Source organism: Leishmania panamensis (genome assembly GCF_000755165.1).
Source record: "Leishmania panamensis strain MHOM/PA/94/PSC-1 chromosome 5 sequence".
Taxonomy (NCBI): Eukaryota; Euglenozoa; class Kinetoplastea; order Trypanosomatida; family Trypanosomatidae; genus Leishmania; species Leishmania panamensis.
Window position 1 is genome coordinate 281,962 of NC_025884.1, and position 18,917 is coordinate 300,878.

General features: G+C 61.9%; 5 protein-coding genes across 5 annotated transcripts; all 5 read left to right on the forward strand.

Moving 5' to 3' along the window:
- Nucleotides 1-258: 258 nt before the first annotated feature.
- On the forward strand, nucleotides 259-5,199 carry LPMP_050740 (kinesin-like protein; the record flags this gene model as incomplete). Its single annotated transcript, XM_010705536.1, has 1 exon — nucleotides 259-5,199. One exon carries the CDS (start codon nucleotides 259-261, stop codon nucleotides 5,197-5,199), a length of 4,941 nt encoding a protein of 1,646 aa, XP_010703838.1.
- A 1,657-nt stretch (nucleotides 5,200-6,856) lies between these two features.
- Nucleotides 6,857-11,083, forward strand: LPMP_050750 (hypothetical protein; the record flags this gene model as incomplete). Its single annotated transcript, XM_010705537.1, has 1 exon — nucleotides 6,857-11,083. The coding sequence occupies one exon, from the start codon at nucleotides 6,857-6,859 to the stop codon at nucleotides 11,081-11,083; it is 4,227 nt and encodes a 1,408-aa protein (XP_010703839.1).
- Nucleotides 11,084-12,531: 1,448 nt separating this feature from the next.
- On the forward strand, nucleotides 12,532-12,975 carry LPMP_050760 (hypothetical protein; the record flags this gene model as incomplete). Its single annotated transcript, XM_010705538.1, has 1 exon — nucleotides 12,532-12,975. One exon carries the CDS (start codon nucleotides 12,532-12,534, stop codon nucleotides 12,973-12,975), a length of 444 nt encoding a protein of 147 aa, XP_010703840.1.
- Nucleotides 12,976-15,404: 2,429 nt separating this feature from the next.
- LPMP_050770 (mitochondrial glycoprotein, putative) lies at nucleotides 15,405-16,427 on the forward strand (the record flags this gene model as incomplete). The annotated part of the gene is made up of 1 exon (XM_010705539.1): nucleotides 15,405-16,427. The coding sequence occupies one exon, from the start codon at nucleotides 15,405-15,407 to the stop codon at nucleotides 16,425-16,427; it is 1,023 nt and encodes a 340-aa protein (XP_010703841.1).
- Nucleotides 16,428-17,173: 746 nt separating this feature from the next.
- On the forward strand, nucleotides 17,174-18,487 carry LPMP_050780 (MYND zinc finger (ZnF) domain-like protein; the record flags this gene model as incomplete). Its single annotated transcript, XM_010705540.1, has 1 exon — nucleotides 17,174-18,487. One exon carries the CDS (start codon nucleotides 17,174-17,176, stop codon nucleotides 18,485-18,487), a length of 1,314 nt encoding a protein of 437 aa, XP_010703842.1.
- Between the last annotated feature and the right edge of the window lie 430 nt (nucleotides 18,488-18,917).

Sequence of the window (18,917 nt, forward strand, 5' to 3'; positions counted from 1 at the left end):
ACTCTCCCCCACTCAGTGCAGTGAGCTGAGCTCCCCCTTCTTGCAGCTTTTTCGCATCTTGAGAAACCGCATCAGCACAGTCGCGCGAGCACACGATTCATTAGATAAAGGCGCGTGTATGTCTCTCTCTCTCTCTTGACCTGTCGCCATCATCATCGCCATCATCGCCTCCCCTCTTTTGCTCTTCGGGCCTTGCCAGCTTTGTGATCGCGCTTGGGCGTGCGTGTGGTGCGCAGCATCTGTGCTGTGCCATCACCCATGGCCGCACGTGCGAGTTGCGCCCAAGCCTATATGTGTGTGGGTGTGGGTGTCGGTCTGTCTGACCAACTCCCCACCGGCCCACTCCCGGTGGCGACAGCAGCGATGCACAGCGGCTACCCCGCGGCACGGCAGACGCACCTGCTCTCTCCTACCGCGCCGCAGGTCACCGAGAGCGTCTCCCAGGCTACCGAGGCACCGTTGACCATCGTCATTTCCCCGCTCTCCTCTGTGGTGGACCTGTCACCGCTCGCTCGCCTTGAAGACGCCCACGAGGACAGCCGTGAGTGTGAGTCGCAGAACCTCCAGAAGACCAGTAGTCGTCCCAGTGGCACCAACGGACTGCACTCGTCTGCCTTCATCTACCCGGTGACCGCATACTTGTCCACCGCAACGGACAAGAGCTTTGCGAGCTCGGAGGAGACGACGGTGTGGACATCATTGGCGAACGACACCCGCACCACGGACAACTTGCCCTCGCCACTGCGGCAGCCGCAGCATCGCCCCGGACTGATCACCTTCAGGAGTCTCAGTGGGGATGTAGTGCACAAGCACCCCGCCACGCTCGCTTGCAAGGATACCTTCACCAAGTGGAACTCCACGCAACCCACCGCAGCAGCAGTAGCAGCAGCGCCGCTGACCGGTGCCGCGGTCGCCCAACAACAGCAGGCACAAGCCTCAGCAAGTCCTGTGGAAGGCCCAACTTCTCCTACCCCCTTCGCTGTTGCGACAGGGACACAAGAGAAGCAGCCAGACTGGAAGAGCGGCGACGCGACTAGTGTGCGAGCCAGTCGGCCCCGTGCTTCGGCGCCCACCACGCGCACAGACACAACGACCGCGACGAGGTACGGCATCCCAAGCCTGGGGGTGCGCCAGGACTCCCACGCGAAGCAGGGGAACCCGAAGGGGCGGCTGCCTCGCTCGGACTTGGACAATTCCAAGGAGGGCGTGGACTGGAGCTACGCGGATGCTGACCATCCCAACCTGCTGTGGCACAGCATGGGACTGGCGAAGGTGCGTGCTCCTCAGAGGCTACAGCAGCAACAGCATGACACAGTAGCATCGGCCAGTGTCGCTAATGTGGCTCAGTCGCCGCCACAGCGCTCACGACACGACGAGTCGACTCGTGGTAAGGCAGGACAAGACATCGGTGCCTGCAACAACAACAACAGCAGCACTTCAAAGCATGTTGAAGAGGCGAACCACCGGCAGGTGGCGATGGGCACCTTGCTGAGACAAGTAGATAGAGCGAGGGATTTGCATGGCGGCGGTGGCGGTGGCGTTGCCGATGACCATAACGTCAGTCTATGCGACCACACCACTGTCGCGTGGTTACTCGAACAGGAGGGCAACAACACGGGCGGCGACAGCGCGAATAGTGCGTTACCACCACCGGAAGGGAGGTCTCCGGCTCCTGAGGGCGGTAACGCCGCGGGCCCGGCGGCCATGGCGGAAGACGACGACGTGGCCGACGCGGATATGAAAGTATTCGTAGCGGTGCGCGTGCGGCCGCGCATCTCGTTGCTCCCGGTGAATGCAGCACCGCCAGCGTCTCTTCTGACCGACGTCGCGGCACTTCGATCCCTTCCCGCTCCATCAGCGACGTCGCCTAACGTGGAGCACGAGCCTCAGCGCGAGCCTCACCGCGGCAGAAGCGGTGGTTCACAGGTCGAAGAGCGCCGACTGATGAGCGACAGTACCACCAGCCACAGCACTACGATGCGCGGGCGGCGATCTGAGGGCGAGCGAGCGGCGATGAAAGCCGCCAAAGCAACGGCTGGCAATGGCGACGGTGATGATAACGCGTCGAAAGGGAGCTGCTTGAGCGCAGACGCAGTGAACGGGTTCATCGACTGCGTCGCTGTTGCCGCGGCTGGGGAGCAGATGCGCACCCTTCGCTTTCACTTTGACCGTATCCTCGACGACAGCGCGGGGCAGGCGGATATCATGACGTGCATCGGCCAACGCGCGGTGGCGCGAGTGCTGCAGGGCTACCACAGTACCGTGATGTGCTACGGCCAGAGCGGTAGTGGAAAGACCTACACCATTGCTGGGCCGCATGGTGGAAAGCTGTCGCGGAAGACGCTACAGTGGCTGGCATCGCACTCTGCGTCAGCGGAGGCGGTGGAGCGCGATTACCGCAACGTCGATGAAGACGATCAGGTGCTCGCTGCGGCCAGCGTCGGGCTGATTCCCCGCATATTGCACCAGCTGTTTCACGAGCTGGAGGCACGACACGGCGCTGGCGGCGGTCAGCAACGGGTGCCCACAGCGTCGATGTCATCGTGGCGGGTTGCACTCAGTGCACTGGAGCTGTACAATGAAGATCTGCGCGACTTGCTGCCGGGTGAGCTAACCGAGCAAACGAGAGCGCAGCCTGGCAAGAAGGACACCTTTCACCCACTCGCCGCGCCGCATTGTCACCACGGCAGGGCGACCTCTACAGCGACACCGTCGCCACTTGACAGTGGTGAAGCGGGCCCTAGTCCGTCGCTCCCCTGCATGACGCGGCACCGCTCCTTCCATGAGCTCCCAGGTGAACCGACCAGCGAGGACGGCCCTGATGTACTGAGCACCGTATCCTCCTGTGAGGACGACACCGACAATAAACCCACGGCATCGCGACCGACCTCCAACGGACCGGACAGCGGCTCCGCAACCACGTCGGCTGTCAAGCGAGGGCGAGGCCAGCCCTCTGCCTCCCCATCGCCGTGTGCGGCCCTCATGCGCGCACGTGCGTCGAAGCGCATCGGCTCCAGGCGCGACAACTCCGCCATGAATCAGAACCGAACGACAGCTGCGAGTATGGCAAGCACCACCTCCAGTTCTGGAGCCGGCACCGCCACAGGATTGGCCAAGACGACGTCGACGAAGTGGACCGCATCGGCAACAACGCAAACAGCGGCGCCGCTGAAAATTCGGCAAGGGGCACGCGCACCGTCGTCCTCGCCTATCCCGCCACTTGCGAAGTCGATGAAGGCAAGAGCTGCCCTGTCACCTCCATCGAGTCGGTCCTTGTCCCGCGAACCCACGCGCGGCGCGGGCTGCGACGCTGCGTGCGTCGAGGGGCTGCACGAGCACCAAGTACACGACCTTCACGAAGCCATGGAAGTGGTGTGGCTGGCGCTAAGGCGGCGGCAAATGGGCAGTACGGAGCTCAACAAAGACAGCAGTCGCTCCCACGCCTTCTTCTTTGTACGCGTGGAGCAGCGGAAGCGGCGCTCACGCGACGGAGCGCAGCCCGTCTGGGACATCCGCCGCTCCACGCTGAGCCTTGTCGACCTCGCAGGGTCGGAGCGCGTCAGCCACACTGGCGCGCATGGCCTGCAGCTCAAGGAGGCGCAGAACATCAATCGCTCGCTCTCTGCGCTAGGAAACGTGATGCGTCTGCTGAGCTCGGTGGGCCGCGCGTCGCCCTCCAACAAAATCGTAGTGACTACCCCTGTCAGCGGTGCTGCTGCGCTGACGGAGGTAGCCACGGCAGAGCCACACATCCCGTACCGCGATAGCAAGCTCACGCGCATCTTGCAGAGCAGCCTCGGAGGCGGTGCCCTCACGTTACTGGTTTGCAACGTCTCGCCGGACCCGCGTGATGCGCCAGCAACGATGTCGACGCTTCAATTTGCGAAGCTCTGCAAGAACGTGAAGAGCAACGCGAAGCTGAACAAGACAACAAGGAACACGGCAGGCGCGCAAGCGGCGTCAGAGTCACGGATACGCCAGCTTCTAGGCGATGTCTCGACCGCGCAGAACCGTCTTCGGCAGCTCGCAACGTACGCGTGGTGGCTGGAGGGACACCTCGCCTACTTCGCCGCCGCGATGACCCAGCAACAGCGGCGCCTCAGAACGCTAACCACCAGCACGGACATGGGAACAATCACCTCACCCTCCCACTCGCGTGGCAGCGGCGGCAGTCGCGATATCGTCGTACCCGAGGAAGCCACAGCGCCGAAGGTGATCTGCAACAGCAGGAGCCCCAGTGCTAGGGACGGCAGCAGGCAGGACTACAGTAGCATCGAGTCGCTCGGCGATCGAGAGCGCGCCTTCGAGAAGAAGGAGAGAGCCGATTCTGGTGCAGCACCGGGGAGCTGTCGTCACAGCGCGGCGCTCGCTGGGCCTACGTCGCAGGAGTGGTGGTACCTTTCACCGCGACCATTGAGTGCGTCAGCACCGGCTGAGAACGACAAGGACGCCGGCGAGGAAATGGCAGAGGTGGAGGCGTACTGGCAAAGTGGGTCCGCCCGAGCCCTCCTCTCCCCTGCCTATCCCATTACGCAGCGACACCTGGTGCTGCAGCGCAAGCTAATCGCCGCTGCGGCCGTGGCGACTCCTCACGTTCCCACCGCGATGCTGCCCATGTCCTACTCTACGGACGCATTAGTTGGTGAGGCGCGGGCTACGACGCGTAACTGCGTTGCCAATGACACTCGCCTGCTAGAGGTTGCTCCAGTGGTGAGACATGCTCAACCGACTCGTAATCCTCGACGCCAACAACTGGGGTCCTCGCCGAGCACGGCAACGCTCTCCTCTGTGCCGCCCCGCTCCATCGCTACAAGGCAAAGACAGCAGCGGTGTGAGCCCCCCATGAAGGACATTGTCACTGCCCTTTCTGAGGAGCGGGCCGCGCGGGCAGCGGCGCAGGCGCGACTGGCAGTGGTGGAGCAGTCGAACGTACTCCTACGCTTGCGTCTCGCCGAGGCTCACCAAGCGACGAGTGCAGAAAAGACGAGGAGGGGGGAGGAGACGGCCGGGAAGGACGCCTCCGGTGTGCCCTCCGAGGTGATGTCTGTGGCACCGGCATCATCGGTGCTGTGGCCGACGCACCACTCCCGCGTGTCCCAGTATGCCTCCCTCGAAGTCTTCCTTGCGCGCTGTGGCTTCGCCGCGATGGACCCGATGGAGCCTTCGGTTGATGAGATGTCGCCACGTCGTCTAGCCTAAGTGTATCCACAGGCACCCCCCCCGCTGCTCTCCCCCTGCGTGTCTTCATCGGCAGGAACGAGCTTTCTTGCTGCACGTCTGCGCCGACCCCGCCTCGCTGCGGGCGCTTTGTAATGGCCGCGCGCGCCAGCACCCACGGAAGACTGGCAGTGACGAAGGGTGGCGCCGGGACACAGCGAGAGGTCCCGGAGCTGGCCCGCACCGGTGGCCCCCCCCCCCAGCAGGAGGCAGCAGCCGCACAAGGTGCGACCTGGTCAACAAGAGGAGTCTCAGCAGCGTCAAAAGCGCCGCCTCCAGTGTCGTGCAGATGAGCTCTGCGGGTGCACTAATGCCGCCACCCTCAACACAGCACGTGCGTCTCGCCATCGGAGACGACAATCCGCTCACGTGGCGCGCGCAGCCGTGCGGAAGCTGCGGCAGCGACAGAAGGCTGTATGAGACCCTGTTTACGACAGCGGTCGGCAGCCCCAATAGCAACATGGAGGATACCGATGATAAGCCCCTTTTGTACTTGTCCTCAGCTCCCATTCATCTGCTGAACACCTCAGTTTTTAGAGGCGGCGGTGTTATGGGGCTGGAAGCTGCTGGAGCGCCTCAGCGCCACCCTCCCCATCGTCTGTGCGTTCCGCAAGCGCCAGGGCTTTAGTGATGTGGAAAACAAGAAGTTCTCGATAGGGGAGGGGAGGTGCAGCGCACCACCACCGTCGATAGTGGTGGTGGTGGTGGTGGTGGCAGTGGTGAGAGATGGCACGACGTGTAGGTGTGTATGTCTATGTAAACTAGTGCCCATTCTTACTTTCTCGTTTGCTTTAAGCTGATAACTGTTTCCACACACACACACACACACATACACCACACACACTTCCTCCCCCCCCCTCCTCCTCCTCGTCTTGCTCCCTCCCCCCTCTCCCCCTCTCTTCGCTGTCCTATGTGCCTATGCACCTCTGTCGGTGGTGTATGTGCACTGTCACTTCCCCCGCCCCTCCCCCCCCTTCTCCCTCCCCGTTGCCGCGCTGTTCGTTCATACAGTCAGTCCCCGTGCTGCTATTGCGTTGGCCATCTTTAGTTTCGCTCCTCCTCCTCCTCCCATACTTTGCCTTTCCCCCCCCCCCCCCCCCCCTGCACCCAATACCCATCCTCTCTCTCTTCCCGCTTGCCCATCTCCTCCGCACCACCACTACAGTGCACACGCATATGCGTACACCCCTTGGGCGCCTGTACTGTTGCGCCTTGCCGCCCGCCGCACCCGTCTCGTGAACCTCCCACGGCCATCCGCGATCATCTTTCCCTTGTTGGTCTTGTAGAGAGATATCGCCGCTTCGTTTGCTCGTAGTGAGGATTGAGGGCTGCTGTGGTCGTTACGACGACTGGTTGGCCATCCGGACGGGAGCGCACATCCTGATGGTGACAGTCTTGATGTGCCGCGTGAGGCGACACTTTCCTCTTCCTTCTCATTTCGTGTGTGTGTGTGTGCGTGCGTGTGATTAGCTACTTTCCCTTCACTTTACTTTCATCGGTGGCTCTCCTCCACGTACACACGTGCGCTGTCTCTCTCCCTTTTCCATTCTATGGTTTGCTCTACCTCCCTCCTCGTATCGCTTACACATCATCATCACCACCCTTTACCTCCACCATCCGTCGCACCTGTGCGTTCGCGATGGTGAAGGCAGTGGTGATGATCATACTCGTGATGGGCTGCGCGTGTGTGGATGAGTGCCCCTCTGCATCTCCCTTCAGTGACCCCAGTCGATGTTCTCCGCCCAATGCAACAAGCGAAGGCATTCCTCACAGGAAAAGGAGGGCCGCCCTGCGCGTTCATCCCCATCTCTCGCACCTCCTCTCTCCCTCAGCCGCCAATATGACCTCGTTGCCCCCTCCCCCTCCTCCTCCTCTCCTCCCACCAAAGTGCTGCCTTCAACCTTTAATAACGTATCTAAAGAGGGGGCGCCCAGTCATGCGTTCTGCTGCTGCTGCTCCTCCGTCCACCATCGCTGTAGGGGCCGCGCTCCTCCCCATGAACGACTTACGAACAGGTATGGCACCGGCTGCACTTCCGCGGGACCACGACCCGCAGTCGACGCGTCCTGCTGCAACGTCGCCGTCCCCGCCCATGCCCACGTGCCGCCGCCTGAGCTACAACAGTGCGAAGACGGGGAGCAGCTCACGGAGTCACACGCGGGCGTCGCCGTCTTCCGTTGCCTCATCCCACTCGTGCGTCCGCCCGCCATCACAGCAACAGTCGCAGAAGCTCCAGCACTTTTGGCAGAAACCCGTGCCCGTCGCAGAGGTGGCCACCACAACTGCTAGCCTCCGTTCGACTACCGCCGCGGCTCGCGCTACTGTCATCGCCGCAGACACCTGTGCGATACGGCACGACAGCCCGCTCGTTGCCCGGTCCCGCTCCCCATCAATCTGCATAGGCTCTGCTGCATCGCCGTGCTCACCAGAGGCCCCACCGTTCGCGGCAACGGTGGCGGCGTCGGCCACCTGTGCGGTGGTGTGCAGCGCAAAAAGAGGCAGCGGGGGCACCGCCCTTCTCTCCCACGTGCCCATCGACGGCAGACGAGGCGGCGCGACAACAGCGGTGGGCAACGGCAGCACCTCGCCGCCCTCGGCGACGATCGCTCAAGCAGTGACAGCCACCGTCATCGTGAAGCATAGAACTCCTGGGCGTGCGAAGGGGCCATCGCTGCTGTCACTGCCGTCGCTGTCATCCGCTGCCGTCTCCCCTCGCGCAGCAGCACCTCGACCCCTACCGGCACGTCACCACAGCGCTGGGACTACTACCCTCGCTAGTAGCGGTCTGCCAGTCGCTCAGCCGCAGCCACAGCGTGCCGCACCTCCCCCTCAGAGGCGCCGCAGTCGGTCCGCCAGCAGTGGAATATGTGGCGCAGGCACTAACCCCAACAACGTGTACTTTCAGCCAGCGCCGACGCTGCGCAACGTTGGTGCGGGTGACCCTTCCCCTTTCTCCGCAGGGCAGCTGGCCATGCCTCGGCGATCGCCGCAGTGGCCAGCAGTGGCCCCCGCCCTCACGGTCGCTGCAACGACCACAAGAACAGTGCAGCAGCGCGCACCTCCCGTGCAGCTCGTCCGCCCCGCAGAACTGCACCGCAGTGCCACCATGGTCACCAGAGTAGCGGCTGCCGTGCAGGACCGCCTACAGCCTCCACACCGGTCGAAGCTGGCACGCACTTTGTCCGTGACATCAGTGCAGCACCGTCGCCGTACTCCGTCCACAGGCAGCTTCGATGGTGGCAGCGACAGCGCTCGCAACACAGAGTCGGTCGCGTCTGCGTCGCTCTTTACGCGCCGCGCATCCATTAGCCCTCTTGGCGCCGTCGCCGAGGCCCCTGGGGGACGGTCAATCGCACCCACCGCCTCACGACGACCGCGCCTGAGCACGGCGTCGGGCCCCCTCTCCACCTACACGACACGAGGAGCGAGGAGCGGCGGAAGTCCGGCAGGGCATATTGAGCCGTGGAGCTCCGATAACGGTGCGCCGGACTTTGTCGCCGCCAGCAACAACACCACCGCTGAAGAACGCACTTTGCTTCGCAAGGACGTAGTGCGCAGCAGCTCTGCCCCAGCGCACAAGCAACGCCACGCGAGGAGCAGCAGTCGTACCAGCAGCGCAGTGCCCGGTAACCTCGCCAGCCAAGCCCCCCGCACTGCGGATGGATGCGGTGCGCTGGCGGCGGCTCCACCCCTCCTTGTGCGCTCCGCCTCGGTGAGCAGTGCACACCAGCGGCGACCGCACACCAGCACCGACAATCCGGTCGGCATCGTTGCGACGGCCGCTTCTGGGCCAGCGACGGTGTCCACCAGCTTCGTGCGTACGTCGCTAGTGCCGCGCCGTAGCCAGAGCCGCAACGGCACCAGTGGCACCACTCGCAGCGGTGCTACCGGGAAAAACGCGCTGACCTCGCTGGGCACCGCAGCAGTGTCGATAACAGCTAGAGCCCCCAACGTGAATATCGACGTCACTGCCAGGCGTGCCAACCCCGGTGCTACCCGCCCCACCATCGACAGCACTGCCGGTGCTGGTGACCCCTGCTCGCGTCCTTTGGCTTCCACCGAGGCAGGATTGCGTCGCCTTGCCAGTCGCAAGCCACGAGACGGCGGCAGCAAAAACACCGTGTCAGCGAGTCAGTCATCGATGATTGAAATGGAGGAGAGCAAGGCGTTCCTGCAAGAGTTCCAGCGCATGAATGAGCGTGAATTGGCCTTGTTCGGGACGCTGCTGGCCACTGTGGCCAGCGAGCAGCAGCAGCGCTGTGACCTCGGCATCGCTGGCGGTGCTGCTCTGGGCGCAGACAAGGCGGACGACACCGCCATGCTAAGCAGCGCCGCGGGTGATAGAGCCGCTGGCATTGCCCCTTCGACGGGAGTAGTAGTGTCAGCAGAGGACGTGACGGTGTGGGCATGCAAGCGTGCCGTCTCTCTACCCCTCCATCAGCAACAGGGGCAGTCGAAGCTAGAGCAGACATCCGGCATGCCGCCGCCGACAACGACGACGCCAGGAAGGCCAGAAGCGGTGGCACCGCCTCACCTGCATGCCGACGATGAGCTCATCGTTCTGGTGCGTCGTTCGCACAGCTGCACCGCCAGCCTTCACGCTCCGCCATCATCATCGATGTCGGGGTCGGAAGCGCAGCAGCTGCAGACGGACCAACTCACTCAGCGAACTGATGGAACCAAAGGGCAAGACGACGCCCATCTCGTGACGAGTCCGCATGCCGCCGTGCGGCCTCCACCACACCAGCAGCAACAGCAGGGCATTGTGGTAGACACGGCTGCAGGAAGCCGTAGCAGATGCTACGCAACAGCGCTGCATCGTGCGTCTCGCAGCCCGTCGCCGGCACCTCCGCCACTGGTCAGCACTGCTGACGGAAAAGAGAATGACCTGCAGACCCTTCTGCTCAACTCTGCGAGCAGCACCTCTGTTCCTGCATCCTCCCTTCCGACACCGACTTGTGCACAAGCACACCCTGGCACCACACGAGTGCCACAGCAGCAGCAGCAGCAGCAGCAGGTGGGGATGTTGGCGAGTGCATGCCCGGACATGAGTGGCAGTGGTGGGCTGCGGCCACGTGCGGAAACGGACGTCAACACGTCTGCGAACCGCACCGCTGCCGGGGCTGCGTGGAAATCTTCAGTGGAAGCAATGTCAAGGTCGACGCGCACGGTACGCAAAGAATTACCGTCCAGCACTGGGGCAGCGGCCGCGACGGCTGGGACAGTGAGGCAGGGTATGGTGTGCGATGGCCCATCCTCGGCTGCTGCTGCTGCTGCTGCCGGTCGCATCCGAGGCGGCGGCCGGCGTCGTTGCGGCGCCAACAATGGCAAAGACACGTCGCCTTCGCCCCCAGAGCAGCAGCGGCAGTGCAACGCTGAGGGCTACGCAGATATCATCCGCCGCTACATCCCTAACGGGCTAGAGGAGTCGCACGACGGCAACGGCATTGACGGCTGCGACAATAACTTGAAGGAGGGAGGAGTGCCCTTCGATGAGGACCCTCACTCTGCGGGTGCCTCTGCATCTTCGCTGTCACGAGCAGCGTCTGAGGCGTCAGCGCCGCTGGCTGCACTCAAGAGAGCGAAGGAGATGGCCGCCGAACTGGCCGCCGCTGCGCGGACGAAGACGATAGCAGCGGACAAATACTCTGCAGCGATGATGCCCACGCCGTTCTTGTCGCCCTCGATCTTCTCCTTCGCTGACTCACCCACAAGCGGCAGTGCAAGCATGAGCCGCGCGAGTGGTGGCTACGCCACTGGAGCGGCGACGGAAATATCCGGCGTCCGGGTTACCGCCGCGCAGCTGCAGCTTCTCATTGACGGCTCACGAAGCCAAGCGAACTATGCACGCTATCAACCCCTTTAGCGATAAAGAGAGGTCCGTGTGCGTGTGTGTGTGCGTGTGCGTGTGCGTGTGTGGGTGTGGGTGTGGGTGTGCATAACGTATTTCTTGATTATTTTCTGCGTTTTTTTTTTTGCCGCGGACGATGTTGCTCTGCCTCACCAGCGCTGCTTGCTGGCCTGTAGTGGTGGTGGAGGGTGGGGAGGGGGGAAAAAGGATGAAGTTGATTCCGGTCCCTCACGTAACACCTCCGTTTACTTTAGCTGTATGGCACAGCCCACCCCCTCCCTCCCCTCCAGCAGAGCCGTCGTCGTGGTTGTCATCATCGCGGCGGACGAGGAGCGAGGACGTGGTCATGCCCTTTGCTTTATGTTCAGCATTTTTTTGTACCCTTTGGTCGTGTTACCTCCGTCCGCCACCACCACCACCCCCTTCTCCTCCTCCCCTTGATGGGGCGAGGACAGATGACGATCGTCCTGCTGCACATGTGTGCCCGTGGGTTGTTGTCCCTACTTTTCCTCTCCCTTAGATCCCTTTTAATCGCTCTCTCTCTCTGTGTACGTGTGTGTCCCAGCGTGTGTTCGTCGTTAGAGGGGTCCATTGCTGGCTGTATCGACTGGTGCTGGTGCTGGTGCGTGGGACGATGGCATGTGTAGTTACTTTCACATCCCTTCTCCTTACTCTTCCACTTGATGAATCGCCTAGGCCTCGTCTCTCCCTCCCTCCTCGCCGCCTTCCCACCACGTTCGAAAACACTGAGAGACGCACCGCGAGAGAGGGGGGTAGCCGACGAGGCCCGTCGCCAACGTGCCTGCATACACGTTAAGCACCCTCCTCCCCACGCCTGCCGCTGCGGGTCCATGAGGGAGACAGCCGCCACCCATCGCGCATCTTTGTTCCTCCCGACATGTGTGGGCGGGAGGGGGGAGGCACCGGTGGCGTCAACCGCTCTTCTCTTTCCCCTCCTAAGGCCAAGGGTTGCCTTCGCCATTACCGAGAACGGAGGAGAGGTGCAGAAGGGGAACACCACGAGTCCCGTACACGAACTTATACAAGCGGAATGCCTCCTCCGCATCTCCCTGATCTAGCACCGCGCAGCCTCCCTGCATCCTCTGGGTCTACGTGCGTGCGATGTCATTGTGCGAATCTGCCTCACCGCTACGCACCATCTTCCTCGTCCGCGTCCTGCTCTGTACACCCAATCACTCGCTCCTCTTTCCCTCTCCTCTCGCTCTGGGTGGGGCTTCTCTCCAACTACAACTCGCAAACATGTGCGCGCGTGTGTGTTCACCACCACCACCACCACCACCACCACCCATGTTGACTTCAAAGCTCCGGCATCTACTTCGTGTGTGACGGTCTCTCTCCCTCCCCTCCCTCCCTCTCTCACTCTCTGGCGCGCACGCGCGTGTAGATTTGCCTTTTCTCTTCTGTCTGTGTACACTCCCTCAAACCACCACACGTCGAGTGCCATGCTTGCTAGCGCTCTTCGCCACTCCGCTGCTGGAGGTCACGGCTCGACCGCGAGCACCGTGTCGAAGATTCCGAGCATCGAGCGCGCCAGTCCGTACCTGCGCTTCAGCACGCTGCGCCTGCACCCACACCACGAGCCGAACTTCCGTGCCCGCCCGGCAGGGTGGAAGGGGTGGAACAGCAAGCAGTGTATGGACCCCTGGGCACCCTACCCGCTGACAACGCCTGTGCGCCATGTCGACCGTCAGTGCGCTGGCATGTGGTTCGGCATGGGCCACTTCGCGCTGAAGAACTTCTTCGGTCCACTACATTGGAAGTTTTGGCTGCGCTTGTCGTTCTTGGGCACCATTGGCTGGATCTACTCCCTCCTCTCTTACGCGCTGCGCATGCACCGCAACGGCTGGGAGTGGAAGAACCGCGGCGCCGTCTACTCCATGGATTAAGAAGTCACAGCCCATGCGTACGCTTGCGCGTTCATCTTCACTGCCGCTCTGCAGAAGGGTGAGAGAGTACAACCTGCCTCATGGGCGGAGGCGTGCAGAGCCTCGCCTGGGGCTTTGATGGTGCGTTAGCAAGAGAGAGAGAGAGGAACAGACGCCGACGGTGCGCGCCTGCGAGGGAGTGTGGGGAAGTGGATAGCGAAAGGCGGAGCAGTAGGAGAAATCCATGGGGGACGGCCCTGGGGGGCAGTATCCACACCGGCCTGCGAGTCATTTGTGTAGAAGACGGGGTGGACGCCAATGTGCAAGAGAGGGGGGAGAGAGACGATCAACGTACCCCCCTCCGTGCGCGTGCTGGGACCGCCTGCTCCTCCCTTCGGCCTCTCTCCCCTTCCCCCAGTCCGCAATTTTACTTGTTTGCTCCGTTTCTTTCCCCACTAGTAGTAGGATGTGTATGGGCCGCCACCGGCCAGCCCCACCCTCCTCTCCCAGGCTGAGGGAAGCTTGCCGGAGAGCTTCTTGGGGAAGCTCGCGAAACGAGAGGGCGGACGTGCACGCAGTGGTGGCGTTGAATGAACGACAGGGAAGGGCGTGGGTTGTGGGTGTATGTGAGCGTGTGGAAGTTGGATCACAGCACCCCCAGGCGCGGTAACGACAGGGTGTAAAGAAATGGAATGGCGGGGTGGTGGTGGCGGGTGGGGGGAAGCGCCAACTGCACGTGGGCAGCTCCCGCGCAGCCCCGGCTTTCACACTCTCTTTCTTCGCCATTGGGACCACACCAGCGTCCAGCACCCAACACCCCTCCCTCCCTCCCCATTCCCCGCTTCGCTCGCCCCCTCCGCGCCTCTCTCTCTCTCGCTCAGTAGTGGAATGCCGAAGAAATGAAAGCAAAAAAGGAAAGCGCAGGAGTGAGCACACACACACACACAAGCAGCCTTTCCCTCTCCTCCTCTCGCTCCATCCACCTGTTCGAGCAGGATTACATTATTTCGCACTCGCACTGAAGACACGCGTGTACACCTCTGCGTGTGTGGGCGATGTGTGTGATGCGCCTCCTCCTCAGCTGAATTTTCGTCAAAAACAAAATTTCGATGTTTTGTTTCCTCTTTTCCTTCTCGTTTGTATGAGCCCCCATCACATTCGCTGATGAGTGTGTGTCGGTGCTGAGTGTGTGTTGAGTGTGTGTGTGGGTGTGTGTGTACTCGCTTGGGTGCACCTTTATTTTCGCTTTCATTCCGATTTCTCCCTCCGATCAGTCCTCCCAACCCACCCACTCGTTTTGCTTTCTCTCTTCATCCGCCACCTCCCTGCTCCCCAGCGCGCTTCGTGCAATCGATCACACGGACACCCACACGCATGCGCATTCAGCATGCGCGTTGTCTATCCGAGTCCAGGTCGTGCGATGAGGGCAAAGGAAGGGAGAGATCGCCAAGTGTCGGTACGTCGGTCTCGCTCCTCCTCTGTATGGGTTGTGTGTGTGTGTGTGAGCGCAAAATAGTAAAAGAAGCAAAAAAAAAAAAACGCAACTAAACCAACAACAACAGTAGTGATGAGCCCTCCACACACACACACACACACAAGCACGCGGCGGGTGGGAGGGGGGCACTAAAGAGGGGAAACAGCCAGGGGCATTATACGACAGCTGATCAGGTCGAAGATGACGCCGCTTCCATTGTTTTCTCGCCCTCTTTCCGGTGTGTACCCGCATGCGTGCTCATGCGTGCCACACAGGACCACCACGCTTTCTGAGCATGATGAACACTGCCCATGCAAACCTTGCTCTCTCACTCTCAGTGCTCTCTCACCATTGCTTGGCTCTCTTGCTGTAACTCATCAATCCAACGCACCGACTGACGCGCGAGAGAGCCGTGGCTCCTCAACGCACTGCCGTCCCCCCTTCCACGTCACCTGTCGCTTTTCCTCAGCGCAACTATTGCTGCTGTTGCCGTCACCGTCGTCGTTCTTGGGCCTCTTTCTGTCGCCTGTCGCTCTCATCACTTTCTTCCTGTGCGGTTGTTTTTTGTTTTCAATCTCTCTCTCTCTCTCCCCCTTACTCAGCATCGCTGAGTCTCAAGCACACAAGCGGAGAGAGCTGCAGCGGGGGCCGGCTGGTGGGGTGAGAAACTGCAGCCCACACGCACCCCCATTTGACGGCTTTCGCGCCCGTCTGCAGGTGTGATGAGTGTGCTCAGCAGAGATCTCTCTATACGTTGTGCATGATGCTGCGCCGTACGCTCTCACTCTGTATCGCCGCCGCCGTTAAAGCAGCAATGGCAACTGAGGCAACAGCGGAGGCTGTTATGGCTTCCCCCTCTGACAGCACGGTGGCATGCCCTGCCACCTCTCTCCGTTCCACTGGCTCTCCGATCTGGTTCCCTCACTCAAGGTGTCGCAATGACCCAGTCTTCAGCATCAGCAGTCGGCTCACGCACATGGCGCGAGCGTACGCCACCACGACTCCGCCGCTGGAAGGCAGTCACAACGACCCTGCTGATGAGGGTGTGCACAGGATGAACGACGGCAGTGTTGGCGCTGCCGCCGCCCACCTCCAACACGCCCCGACGCTTCGCAGCGCCCTGCCGCCGAGCGCCGTGGAGCTGCCAGAGGAGTCGTTCCTCAAGTGCATCGACAAGGAAATCTTCGACGAGAAGGTGCGGCTGGACAAAGAGGATGGTCCGCCGCCGGTGCCCATGGGGTGGACGATGCATCACACGGAGGGGACCAGCTTCATCTACGGACGGCGGCTGTGGGTGCCGCCGCCGTCCTCCTCCTCGTCTCCACGCCCAAGAAGTAGAGACGCGGAGGCGCAAGGCAACGATGTCAGTGGCAGCTCTACCCAGGAGAACCGAGACGGAGAGCAGCAGCGAGAGGTGCGGGCGGCTCCACGGGCTGTGGAACGACATTTTTTACGCATCCAACTCACCGCCCGTGATGCCTCACTCGACCCTGAGTGCGACGTGCGCGGCGAGCACTTTCCCTTCTCCTTCTTTGTTCAACGCGTTCTCTCCGAAGAAGGCGATGGGGGGAGTGGGGCGGGAGTAACGGACAGCAGCAGTGGTGAGCAGGGTACCACAGCCAGCAGTGAGGACACTCTCCATGGCGATGTATCCGAGGAACACACCTTCTACCACAACAGCATCGAGGCTCGCTGCGACGTCGTTGACGGGGAGCTGATCGTCGACAATGTGGTCTACCACGGCCCTCCTCCTCACACGTCGAACTCCCCGTCCTCGTCCGGTGTGCCACAGCCGCGGTACACGAACCCATTCGGCGGCTACCCGGGGCCAAACCTGGACGAGGCCGAAGAGGAAGTCCTCGATGGCATTCAAAGTTGGCTGGCCGAGCGCGGCGTTGACGACCAGCTCGGCGAATTTGTTGGGCAGTACTCTATATGGGTTGAGCAGGCAGAGTACGAGCGGTGGCTGCAGCAGCTTCGCGACTACGTGGCAGCCTGAGAAGGGGGTTATTGTCCGGGACGAACAAAAGGCGACAAGAAACCAAAAAGGTCACCGCGACTAGGCTGAGCAGGTATGAGTAGGGGGAAGGAAGGGAGGGAGAGGGTGGCGGTGGATTTGGAGAGGTGGAGAAGGGGGGAAGGGGGGAAGAGGTCGATGAAGGTTCTCGACGGACAGCAGCTTTGTCTTCGTGTCAGCTTGTGTGGAATTCGGTGTGTCAGGTGCCTGTATCACCGGTGTAACCGATGTCGACTCCCCTTCTCCGTCTCTCGTCATTCTTTTCTGTTAGCGAGGAGGGAAGGGGGTGTGCCGTGCAGATCTTCTCTCTCTCTCTGAGTGTGTGTGTGTGGAGGGGGGGGGTGTTGCACACGCACCCATGCGTCGTTGCCTACCTACATTCCCCCCTGCCGCTCCCATGATGCCTGATTGGTCAGGGTGCGAGACGGCCCTCGCCCTGCGTGGGTGCATATATATATATATATATATATATATATACTCACATGTGCGTGTAGCGTGTGTCTACCAGGAAGCAGCCGGATCCCTGGACAAACTGCCCTACCTCTCTCGCCATGTTTCACTCTTAACACGAGTCCTCTCTCCCTCGTCTTTTCCTCCACGCCCTCCCTTTCCTCAGCGTCAGCGGCAGTCGAATCCACACACACACACACACACACCTCCGCCGCACTCTTTGTCATCCACCCACCACTCTCCACCTCACACCGCAGCGGAGCCCTGCCTCTTCCACGATGCCGCCACAGGCAGCAGCACCGCCGCCGCCGCCGCGACCGGACCCCGTCACGCTGGACCAGATTTTTCTCCAGCTCACCGCCGTGGATGTGCCGTGTGACTCCAAAACTTATTACCTTGTCGCTCTCAACACGGTGGCCTTCCACCCGTCCGTGAAGCTGTTTCTCTTCGAAGACCCAGCGGCGGCAGCAGCGTCGACGGCGAACGCAGACACGCGCACCACGTCGTCGTCGTCACCAGCGGCCGCGGCGCTCAACAAGCAACGCCGCGAGAAACTGCTCAAGAGTGTCGCCTTCATGTTGGCGCAGCGGAACAACGTCATGTGCCACGAATCCAGGTGGGAGACGGTGTCGCTGCTCGGGGAGCTGTGCCGCATGGAGAGTGCGCACAGCGGGGCGCCAACATCGGCACTGGGGCAGATCGAGGCGAAGCTAAACAACTACGCCAAGGAGAACCTCGAATACCTGGCACAGCTGCCATGGTTTCTGCCCACTATCAACAGCATCATCAAGGCCGGTGGCGGTGCGGTGGACGACGAGGCCGAGGGCGACGCAGGCGAGGCAGCCGCAACGGTGGACAAAGCGCGGCAGCAAGGCGAAACTGGCACTTCCGCTGCCGCCTCCTCTTCCTCCTCACGCTCAACTCTCAAGGAGAGGCTGAAGGCAGCGCGAGAGGCCGGCCGTGGTGGTGCGGACGGCAATAGCGGCAGTGGGACGGGGGCTGAAGAGGACGAGGACGTCGTAATTGCGCTTCTCGACATTCGCCGTGCCCTCCCCACGTGTCACCGCATAAGCAGCAGCAGCAGCAGCGACAACGCGGATGTGGTGGTCGAGTGGTCAGACGCGAACATCGAGCAGGCGCGTGATCTCATGTTCGTCGACGCCTCGACCTCGATGCTGCACCTCATCCCCAGCGTGGCCCGCGGCTGCAGCGACGTCTGTGCCCAGTGTCAGAAGCGCGTGCCGACTGTGTCCACATCTGCAGCCAAGCAGCTTCTCCGCTGCAGCAGCTGCAAGGCCGTCTACTACTGCTCTGTCGAGTGCCAGAAGACGCACTGGTCGACGGTTCACCGCACGCCGTGCCGGGCGTACAAGGAGCGATGCGACAGCATCCTCGAGCAGTACTACGCCTCGAACAGGGCCAATGGAAAGAAGAAGGGGCTGAAGAGGGATGAGGTCGTCATCCTCGAGGTGCCACTGGAGCCGAGCCTCTTCTTCGAGACTCGCCGCTACCTCTACGACCACCGCAATGAGTCCTTCGCCCACGTCGACTACTCGGACTACTTCATGAAGTACACCGTGCGAGGGTCGTAAGTGTAGGCCCATGCCTCGGTGTAGGCGCGCGCCGGGCCGACCCTAATGAGTGCCTTTCCAAGGTCTCTCTTCTTCTCTCGCGTAGCACATGGTGTTCGTGACCGAAGCAGCAGCAGCAGCAGCAGCAGCAGCAGGACGAGAAGCAGCTGCGGAAAGAGAGAGAGAGAGAGAGACGGATGTGGGAGCTCGAAAGTAAGGAGGAAAAGGCAAGGCGAGAAGCGCGGAAAGTGCGCGTGCGTGCAGGCGATGTGGGGGGGGGGGGGGGGCGGAGAAGCTGACCAGGTGTATGGATCAGTGGGTCGTGCACCCTCCTCCCTCCTCAGCGACCGCCAAGGCGCGCTGCCCCATGTTCGCTGTGCCGCGTAGCACACGCACACACATACTCCGCCTTCTTCCACTCGTTGATCGGCCTCCTGCGCAGAGTTCCCTT